General features: G+C 40.8%; 1 protein-coding gene across 1 annotated transcript in view; it reads left to right on the forward strand.

The window, feature by feature from the left end:
* The window catches only part of LOC130238252 (cadherin-10), a 136,409-nt gene extending 125,271 nt beyond the window's left edge, over positions 1 to 11,138 (forward strand). Inside the window, exon 12 of the mRNA XM_056469196.1 lies at positions 10,391 to 11,138. Within this exon, the coding sequence (XP_056325171.1) occupies positions 10,391 to 10,881 (491 nt within the window). The 3' untranslated portion in view covers positions 10,882 to 11,138. The remainder of the gene's footprint in view (positions 1 to 10,390) is intronic.
* The last annotated feature ends 378 nt before the right edge of the window (positions 11,139 to 11,516 follow it).

Genomic DNA, 11,516 nt, shown 5'->3' on the forward strand with positions numbered 1-11,516 from the left:
CCCAGGCTGGGCAGAACTCAGCATGTGGCCCCCCGCCGCTGCTTCTTCATAATTAACACCTGAGTGGGAGGCAGGGGCGAGCGCTCCGATTACCTGCTGGGATGAGAGAGCAGCCACTGAACAGGAAAAACAAGCTGCAAACCACAGCACCTGTTCCCTTTTTAGGACCATAATTCCCTCTTCTCAGCTTTTCTCGCTCGACATACTGTATGATCATTACGTGAAGAGATCAGCAGACAGTTGTGGCACTTAAGGATGGCACGTTTAGGTGCAAAAAACAGCAGGATAGAGAAGTCATCTGATTTTTTCTTTTATTTATTTATTACTTTTGTCATACATACAGTGCCCTGCATAATTGAGTACATCTCGCACAGATCGTCTTTTAAATAAATATTTTCTATAGGATGCCATTCAAGGTACAGTGCTCAGCATAATTGAGTTCAGCCCATTTCGAAAATGAATATTTTTATCCATTTCTCAGTGAATATAGGCAATGTATTTTGGTAAATTAAACATATTTCTAAACATATATATTTATTAAAATAATACTTTAGTCACCAAACATTTTAAAAAATAAGCAAAATATTGCAAAAATAAATTACAACCTACAAAATTTCAACAAAATTTTTCACTTTTTTTCTTCTCTTGATTTTTGCTCTTTTTTAAATTTGTATTTAATATTTTCTATAACATGTCAATTTGGCTGTACTAGTTTTTGGACCGTTATCGTAAGTTATTTTGTTAGATAAGCTCCAGATTTGGCTTCAGTACTGACTAATCTGATATAAATGCACAAATATAATATTGTATAGCTTCCTATTAAAAATATCAATTTAAAAGAGAGATTTGTGAGGCGTGTACTTGTTGAGCACTGTACACACAATAGATTATTCAGAACCAAAGCCAAAACTGGAATTAATCGAACAAAATAGCTTTTAATAAATAAAGTTCATGGTGCAAAATTCAGTACACTATAAATATGCTTGAAAACAATATTAAATTAAATATTTATGAAAAAGAAAAATCAGGAGAAGCATATATATATATATATATATATATATATATATATATATATATATATATATATATATATATATATATATACACACACACACACACACACACACACATATATATGAATTATGTAGTTATATATATATATATATATATATATATATATATATATATATATATATATATATATATATATATATATATATATATATATATATGTCCACCAAATATATATATGTTACTCAGACATATTTAAATAAAAAAAATTCCATCGCAACACCTCATATAGATATCAATATGGTTTTGGCAGAGTTCCTACACTACTATTTGCTTACCATCAGACTGCTCAAGAAATTTGGTGGGTTTTGTTTTCCTCAGCAGAACATTCAAGAATATGCCTGAATCTGTGATCCCTGACAATTGTTAAAATCAATGGTTATCATCCTTTGAATTAAACGAGTATGTTATGAAGCGGACAGGAGACAGAGGTAAGGAAACGTTAGGGTGTTTATTAAATGACAACAAGGAGCACATGAAGGATAGCCAGGAGGATCAGGAATGATGTTGGGGTCTTTTCCTCCGTGGCTGGGTAACAGGAATACACGAGGATGGACAGCACACACCAGATACAGCTGACAGAGGATGACACAGACTTGGAAGGACTGGAAGACAGGACGATTCGGGTGGACCAGGAAGACTAGGAGGAATACAAAGAGAACAGGTAAGTAAAGCGTTTGTTTTAGCTGAGGATGACTACGCTGAGTGGTCGCTCAGTTGTCCGCTTTCGTCGAGACGAGCCCGGACAATGAGCGACTGGAGTGCTGTGCTTTTATCTGGTGCTCGTGAATGTGATGCAGCTGTGTGCTCATTAGAAGTCAGGTGATGGTGATCTTCGTGAGTGGGGATCGTGAGAGCCTGACCAATCCGTGACAGTACCCCCCTCCCCAGGGCCCGCTCCTGAGGGCCGACACCTCCGACGCCGTGGTGGTCTCCCTCTGCCTCTAGGCGCTGGGAACTCAGGGTGGCTCTCATGAAACTCCACCATGAGACTAGGATCGAGAATATCAGCTCTGGGAACCCATGTCCTTTCTTCGGGGCCGTACCCTTCCCAGTCCACCAGGTACTCCAACTGGCCACCACGACGTCGGGAACGCAAGATCTCCTTCACTGCGTAGACGGCTCCTTCTTCTAGGAGCAGTGGAGGAGGGGGTTCCTCTTCGTGGTCAGGCTCTGTGGAGGGAAGAACAGGATCGTGATAGGGTTTCAGGAGTGATACGTGGAATGTAGGGTGAATACGGTAGTGAGAGGGTAATTGTAGTTTGTAGGTGACGGGGTTAACCTGTTCCACGATGGTGAAGGGACCAACAAATCGGGGACTTAACTTGCGAGAGGGCAGTCGCATGCGTATGTCCCGGGTGGATAGCCACACCTTTTGTCCGGGTGTGTATCTGGGTTCTTCAGACCTTCTTCTATCGGCGGTTACCTTGCTTCGACGGACTGCCCTCTGCAGATGTTGATGAGCCTCGTCCCAGACTCTCTCGCTCTCCCGGAACCAGTGATCCACTGCGGGGACATCAGATGGTTCGCCATCCCAGGGAAAGAGCGGTGGTTGGAAGCCCAGGACGCACTGGAATGGCGTGAGTCCGGTGGAGGGTTGCCGCAGTGAATTTTGGGCATATTCTGCCCAGCCCAAATACTGGCTCCAGGAGCTCTGGTGACCACTGCAGAAGGTCCTCAGGAACCGTCCCACCTCCTGAATCTTCCTCTCTGTCTGCCCGTTGGTTTGGGGATGATATCCAGAAGAGAGGCTGACGGCCACACCTAGGAGCTTGAAGAAGGCTTTCCATAGACGTGAGATGAACTGTGGACCTCTGTCCGACACAATATCTTCTGGAATACCAAATGACCTGAAGACTTGATTAAAGATATTGTCGGCTGTTTCAAAGGCTGTGGGAAGACCTTTCAGAGGGATTAGTTTGACAAACTTTGAGAATCTATCTACGATGACTAGAATACAGGTATTACCTTCTGACGAGGGGAGGTCAGTGATAAAGTCCACTCCTAGGTGTGACCAGGGACGGTTCGGAATCGGCAAGGGATGGAGCTTTCCAGCGGGTAGATGACGTGGGCTCTTGGATTGGGCACAGTCCTTACAGCCCTGAACATATTGCCTCACATCCCTTGCCATGTTTGGCCACCAGAATCGTTGGGATACTAGCGAGAGAGTATTGTTGATCCCTGGATGTCCAGTGCCTAGCGAGGTATGTAAGGAGTGGATCAGATCTACCCGGTGTTCAGGTGGTATGAACTGCCGATGAGGAGGGCATCCCGGCGGAGCAGGGGCTTCCGGAGTGGCAACGACTGGAGGAGCGTTCCAGGTGATCGGACAAATGGAGATGTGTTCGGGAAGAATCTTCGTTGGGAGTTCTTCATGATCGTGATGCTCGTGTAAACGAGAGAGAGCGTCTGCTCTTAGATTCTTGGGTCCTGGACGATAGGAAATGGAGAAATCAAAACGTGAGAAGAAAAGTGACCATCTGGCTTGACGTGGACATAGTCTCTTGGCCTCTTTGATATATTGGAGGTTTTTGTGATCTGTGATCACCTGGAACGGATGTTTGGCTCCCTCCAACCAGTGACGCCACTCCTCCAAGGCTAGCTTGATTGCTAGAAGCTCCCTGTCTCCTATGCTGTAATTCTGCTCCGCCGGGCTCAACTTCCGAGAGAAATAGGCACAGGGATGCAGTCGGGGCGGTGTATCATGATGTTGGGATAATACTGCCCCGACGCCGGTGGTGGATGCGTCCACTTCCACCACGAAAGGAAGATTTGGGTCAGGATGAGTCAGGAGTGGGGCCCTTGTGAACTCCTTCTTAAGAAGGCGGAAGGCTGCGGCTGCTTCTTTGGTCCACTCCAGTCCTTTGGGTTTACCCTTGAGGAGATTAGTGAGAGGTGATGTAATCCTGCTGTAGTCCTTGATAAACCGTCTATAAAAGTTAGCAAACCCAAGAAACCTCTGGAGCTCCTTAATGGAAGTGGGTTCTGACCAGGATAGAACAGCCTCAATTTTCTTCCCATCCATACGTATACCGGTTTGGTCAATGATGTATCCCAAGAAATGAATCGACTTCTGGTGGAATGAGCATTTCTCCGCTTTGAGGTAGAGGTGATGTTCTCTCAATGTGTGTAGGACCTCCGCAACGTGTTGGCGATGTTCGGCCTCACTCCGGGAGTAAATGAGGATGTCATCTATGTACACTATTACAAAGTGGTGAAGAAACTCCCGGAGGACTTCATGAATGAAGTTTTGGAATACGGAGGGGGCGTTGACCAGACCGTAAGGCATGACCTCATATTCATAGTGGCCAGTAGGGGTCACGAATGCTGTCTTCCATTGGTCCCCCTCACGTATTCTTATCAGATTATACGCGCTGCGGAGGTCCAATTTAGTGAAGACTTTAGCTTCTCGGAGCTGTTCCAAAGCGGCTGGTACCAGAGGAAGGGGATATCGGTATTTTACTGTACCGTTATTTAGGACCCTGTAGTCGATGCATGGACGCAGCCCTCCGTCCTTCTTGGCCACAAAGAAGAAGCTTGAGGCGGCTGGTGATTTTGAGTGACGTATGTACCCCTGACTCAGAGCCTCCCTTATGTAATCTTCCATTGCCTGATTCTCTGGAAGCGAGAGCGGGTAGATCCTACCTCTTGGCAACTGGGCATCTGGAACTAGGTCGATCGCGCAGTCCCATGGCCGATGCGGCGGTAGCTGGGAAGCTCTCTTGGGGCAGAAGACATCATGAAAGGAGCTGTACTCCTTAGGAATGTGGATAGACTGCTTCTCAGGAGGACTCTCGACCGATGTTGTAAACAAAGAAATGGGGTTCCGACCTTGAAGAGGGAGATTTGGAAAACAGGTAGGTGTACATCCAGATCCCCATTTCTTTATCTCTCCTGTGCCCCAAGAGATGATGGGATCGTGCTTCACCAGCCACGGGCGCCCTAGAATGATGTCCATATTTGCACCCTCCAGAACCAGAAATTGAATCCTCTCTTGATGTAACAACCCCACTTGAAGAAGGATGTCTTCGCATTGTCGATGGATACGGGTCGAAGATCGAGTGCACTGGGTTATCGGTTGTATCTGGTATATATGCGAGGACGCCTCAGTACGTAGGTGGAGTTGACGACAGAGGGATTGGGAGATGAAGTTCCCTGCTGACCCGGAGTCGATGAGGGCTGTGACAAGGAGAGAAATAGAGGCAGTAGTTATTTGTACGGTGGTAGTAAGTGGTTTACATTGTTCAATATTCGTACTGAATACACTCACTGAAGTCCGAATGGGACGAAGGGGACACTCCATACGGGTGTGTCCACTGACACCGCAGTATAGACACAGACCCCGGGTCAGCCTCCTCTGTCGTTCCGCTGATGTCAGTCTTCCAGACTCTATTATCATGGGTTCTGGTTCTGGAGAGGCTGTTGACTCAGGCGATTGGAGGAGTGCAGACGAGGGGGTGATGGTGTCCTGTTGATAGGAACGGAGACGATCGGAACATCGGAGAGAATGTTGGATGAATCTCTCCAGACCCATAGTATCATCTAATGTGGCCAGCTGGATTCGGAGAGTGGGTTCCAAGCCGAGCCGGTACGTGGTCAACAACGATCTCTCATTCCATCCACTTGCAGCTGCTAGAGTGCGAAACCGGAGAGCATATTCCTGTGTAGATAGAGTACCTTGCTTTAGATGATACAGCTGCTCTCCAGCGGCTACTTCCCCATCAGAACGTCCAAACACCTCTTTGAAATACTCCGTGAAGGTAGTGATGGAATTCATGACCGGCCCGGCTTGGTTCCAGATCGTCTCAGCCCATTTAAGTGCAGGCCCAGAGAGTAGTGATACGATGTAGGCGAGCTTTGACTTATCTGTGGGATATAGAGAAGGTTGCATTTCGAATATGAGGGAACATTGTAACAGAAAACCATTGCACTCCCCCGCTCCGCCTGAGTAGGGCGCTGGTCGGGCCATGGGACTGGAAGGAAGGGCCGAAGAAGAAACTGTGGAGGCGGAAGTGCTCGGTGCTGGTGGTGCGTTGGAAAGTGGAGCTGGTGGCTGTAGAATCCGCTTCAACTGGTCCACCAGCTCTTGAAAGTGATCGGGGGTGCTCATGTTGTCGTCGTTATTGGTCCGGGCTTCTGTTATGAAGCGGACAGGAGACAGAGGTAAGGAAACGTTAGGGTGTTTATTAAATGACAACAAGGAGCACATGAAGGATAGCCAGGAGGATCAGGAATGATGTTGGGGTCTTTTCCTCCGTGGCTGGGTAACAGGAATACACGAGGATGGACAGCACACACCAGATACAGCTGACAGAGGATGACACAGACTTGGAAGGACTGGAAGACAGGACGATTCGGGTGGACCAGGAAGACTAGGAGGAATACAAAGAGAACAGGTAAGTAAAGCGTTTGTTTTAGCTGAGGATGACTACGCTGAGTGGTCGCTCAGTTGTCCGCTTTCGTCGAGACGAGCCCGGACAATGAGCGACTGGAGTGCTGTGCTTTTATCTGGTGCTCGTGAATGTGATGCAGCTGTGTGCTCATTAGAAGTCAGGTGATGGTGATCTTCGTGAGTGGGGATCGTGAGAGCCTGACCAATCCGTGACAGAGTAAGCTTATACTAGCAAAACTAAATGTAAAAACCTGTGGTACAATTCAATTTCAAAACTTTAAATCAATTGCCACATAGGCTGTGGTAAAATAAATAAATGAATAAATAAATAAATAATTGAAGTGTGTTTATTTTATAATGTACTTTGTGTAGGGAGAAAAGGTAAAAAAATATTATTGTTGTTATTATGGTTGTTATTATTATACTATATTTGTAGTGTTTTTCATGTTCTTGCATTTTAACTGTTGTAAAAAGAAAAAAAAAGTAATGATGATGATGATGATAATAATAATAATAATAATATTAATTATTATTATTATTATAATGATAATAATAATAATAATAATTATTATTATTATTATTATAATGATAATAAGAATAGTAATAATAATAGCAACAATGATAATAATAATAATAATAATAATAATAATAATAATAATAATAATAATAATGATGATGATGATGATGATGATGATGATAATAATATTAATAATAATGATAATAATAATAATAATAATAATAATAACAATAATAATAATGATGATGATGATGATGATGATGATAATAATATTAATAATAATGATAATAATAATAATAATAATAATGATAATGATAATAATAATAATAATAATAATAATAATAATAAAAATAATAATAATAATTACTGTTAATCGTTATTATGTGCTCTTACAAAAAATACAAATAAAAAAATACAATAAATAAAGAAAAATCAAGTTACAGAAAATCAAGTTAAAAGACATGAAACCCTTGAAGGAAAGCTCTACCGCAGTGCTTCACCATGTGCCCTCGATGGAACCCTGCAAATTTGTAATGCATTAAAACACAAACGCAAGTCTTTTTTTTTAAACTTCTTTTAAAACTGCAAGGTGATTGCTCCAGGCAGTACTAAGTCTTTATCTGCATTACAGTGCGTCTCTCTTTCTCTCTCTCTTTTCTGTATTCATGAGTACCTTAAGCGCATGACACCTTTTGAAACACACTCCTCTGTATCTTCAGCTAAGCTCTCTGTAGTGTCTCGCGCTGCTCACTGGGCTTCTTATCTGCCTGCTCTGCTTTAGCCATCCAAGAACAGCCTGTGATTCTCCAGCAGGTCTTTCTTCTCGCTGCAGTGATTGAGATTATGCACGCTTTCTCTATCTGAGTCTCTAGCTCGTCTGCCCTGTTTTTTTTTTTTATTCCAGCTGACTCAGTGCTTCTGTTTGCAGCGACTGTGGCAATGTTATTGTCCCCGGCATCGATCGTCTGGGCTCTCGCTAATTCAATTAACTAAACTTAATCATAAGGTCTCGCTCTTTGCTGTGTATATTGCTTGTTGCCATAGCAGTTGGTGCTCCAAATCTGTTTACAGACACCGAAATTATGTTTTTTGTGAGCTTTGAGAATGAAATCTCAGTTGAGTGACTTTGAAACCGAAGCTGGTTAAACCTGAAGATATTTTGAGTCACTGAACTAGCTGTGCTCAAGACAAATAAGTAGAAATACTGTATTTTCCAAATAATAAGTAGCATCTGATCAGTGTTGGGTAAAGTTACTTTTAAAATTAATATATTACAATCTTAAGCCTCCACTCAACTGTACATACCGGTCAACATTGGGATGTGAAAATAAAGCATCCCCCTTTTATCCCTAAAATGACTAAACCTGTAATTCTGGAGCTGTTTCATTGTAAATAAACAGTTGAAATGGTCAGTAATTTATTTGCATTATTTTATTATTAATTAGGATAGAATAGCATACATAAATTAATAGCTACTATAAAGGTATTGAATCAAGTTATCAACTCTTATTATCTTTTCTTTACTGTATAATTTAAACATTCTGATTAAAGAGCAACAAATGAATCTCTCGCTTAGATTCTTCGTTTAATTACAATAAATAACTTTAAACGTCACTTTAAAAAGCACAGATCTTATGTTTTAATGAAAGCATTTGATTGCTTAACTGTTTATGCTCATTTAAGACTAAATTTGTTTGGTTTAAATGAAAACCCACCAAGATCAACATCTTTAGATGTTATTATTATAGTTATAATTATTATTATTAAGCTTATTATTATTATTATTACTGTTATTATTATTATTATTATTATTATTATTATCATCATCATCATCATCATCATCATCATCATCATCATCATCATCATTATTATTATTATTATTATTTTATTATTATTATTATTATTATTATTATTATTATTGTTAAGTGTATATGTCTGTTCAAACATGCGGCCTAACCCAGAGTGTCCACTTTCACTCTGCTTCAGATCGCATGTACACAATCCATTTAGGAAACAGCGTCTATATATAAATACGGAGCGAGTCTGACAGTCACGCACCGCTACATGAACTGACTGTTTTGAGGATTGCATAGGAGGGGCAACGGCGCCTGTAATGGAAAATAAGAGAATCCTGACGTTTTTGTATTTATTTCAAAGTGTTTTCATACCTAAATAAAAAGAGAGCACAGAATAGATTCACATTTAAGAGCAAGGGGCGTACCCTGGTGATTCAGTTTACTTATTTCCTTACGTTGTGTGTAAGCCAGCGTTTTTTTACAATGTATTATCAGCTGGGTGACTTTCTGGTCTAGTCTGGTCTGGTTGAAGTTATTATTGGCAGACTCACTGAAGTGGTGAAAGGCAGTTTTGTGGCTTTTAGTCGATGTCTGGTCATTATGAGGCCACTCTATGACTTTACACTTACACTGAATACTATATTGTACATGACATGTATACATTTGTATACAGATGAAGTCAGAATTATTAGCCCCCCTTTGATTTTTTCTTTTTTTTTCTTTTTTAAATATTTCCCAAATGATGTTTAACAGAGTAAGGAAATTTTCACAGTATGTCTGATACGATTTTTTCTTCTGGAGAAAGTCTTATTTGTTTTATTTCGGCTAAAATAAAAGCAGTTTTAAATTTTTTAAGAGCCATTTTAAGGTCAAATTATTAGCCCCTTTAAGCTATTTTTTTTCGATAGTCTACAGAACAAACCATCGTTATACAATAACTTGCCTAATTACCCTAACTAGCCTAGTAAACCTAATTAACCTAGTTAAACCTTTAAATGTCACTTTAAGCTTTATATAAGTGTCTTGAAAAATATCTAGTCAAATATTATTTACTGTCATCATGGCAAAGATAAAATAAATCAGTTATTAGAAATGAGTTATTAAAACTGTTATGTTTGAAAATGTGTTGAAAAAATGTCTCTGTTAAAGAGAAATTGAAAAAAAAAATAAAGGGGCTAATAATTCAGGGGGGGTGATAATTCTGACTTCAACTCTACATACGTTTGAACTATGTTATAAATATATCATTTTAAAAACATTTATTACTATAAAATAATGATGATAATGAAGGTCTAAATCAGTTTTTCCTACAAACAAATGTGACATTTTTTCCTTACATACTAAAACAAGGTAAGAATTAAAAATGTAAGACATGACATAATATAAAATGTAGTTTGTCAAGTGTAAATGTACATGCAATGAAAATAATGAATTGTTAATAAAGATAGCATGTTCACACACATTATCCAGCTAAACCTGCCGAAAGCAGTGCCTGAGTATAGCGTCAGGTGTCTCTGTCACACTCAGCATGACATGACTATCACACAGCTTTGTTCGGCTTGATTTGCACAGTGCTGATGATATCATTTTGTTCATCTGCCTCTGTCTCCATAGTGATTGTGGTATTGTTTGCGGCCCTGCGGCGACAAAAGAAAAAGGAGCCCCTGATCATCTCAAAAGAAGACGTTCGCGACAATGTGGTGTCCTACAACGACGAGGGCGGCGGAGAGGAAGACACGCAAGCCTTCGACATCGGGACTCTGCGCAACCCCGAAGTCATCGACACCAACAAACTCCGACGGGACATCATGCCCGAAATGCTGTTCCCCTACCGCCGCACATCTCCTCTAAAAGACAACACGGACGTCAGAGACTTCATCAATGGACGGCTGCAAGAAAACGACTCGGACCCAACAGCGCCCCCTTATGACTCCTTGGCTACGTACGCCTATGAAGGCAATGGATCCTTGGCGGAATCGCTCAGCTCTCTCGAATCCGCCGCCACCGAAGGTGACCAAGAGTTCGATTATTTGAGTCACTGGGGTCCACAGTTCAAAAAACTGGCGGATATGTATATAGGGCAGGAATCCCAGAGAGAGACTTAAAGCGGATATGCAACACAGCACACTTAAATATATCTCAGAGCACTAAATTAACACACACACACTGAAATCTCATTCTGTTCTCTGCTGTGTATCGCATATAAAGACTTGAAGATCGCGCTCGACTACTGGGAACTCTTTATGTAAGCTGTGTCCGAAACCCCTCGCTTGTTTACTAATCCCTATATAGTGTATGTTTATTAAGTGAACTCTATCAGGAAACATGAAGTGAATTCAGATGATGTAAATAATGTGAGACAGAAAACGTCATGAGCATTTATGTTATATTATATTATATTATATTATATTATATTATATTATATTATATTATATTATATTATATTATATATAGTGCATCTGGAAAGTATTCATAGAGCTTCACTTTTTACACATGTTTTTGTTACAGCCTTATTCCATAATGGATTAAATTAATTTATTTCCTCCCTCATAATGACAATGTGAAAAAAAGAGATTTTTTTTTGGAAATTGTTGCAAATTTATTAAAATAAAACTTGAAAAATCACATGTACAAAAGTATTCACAGCCTTTGCCATGAAGCTCTAAATTGAGCTCAGGTACATTCTGTTTCCACTGATCATTCTTGAGATGTTTCAGCAGCTTAATTGGAATTCACCTGT

This window comes from Danio aesculapii, chromosome 12, assembly GCF_903798145.1.
Source record: "Danio aesculapii chromosome 12, fDanAes4.1, whole genome shotgun sequence".
Classification (NCBI taxonomy): Eukaryota; Metazoa; Chordata; class Actinopteri; order Cypriniformes; family Danionidae; genus Danio; species Danio aesculapii.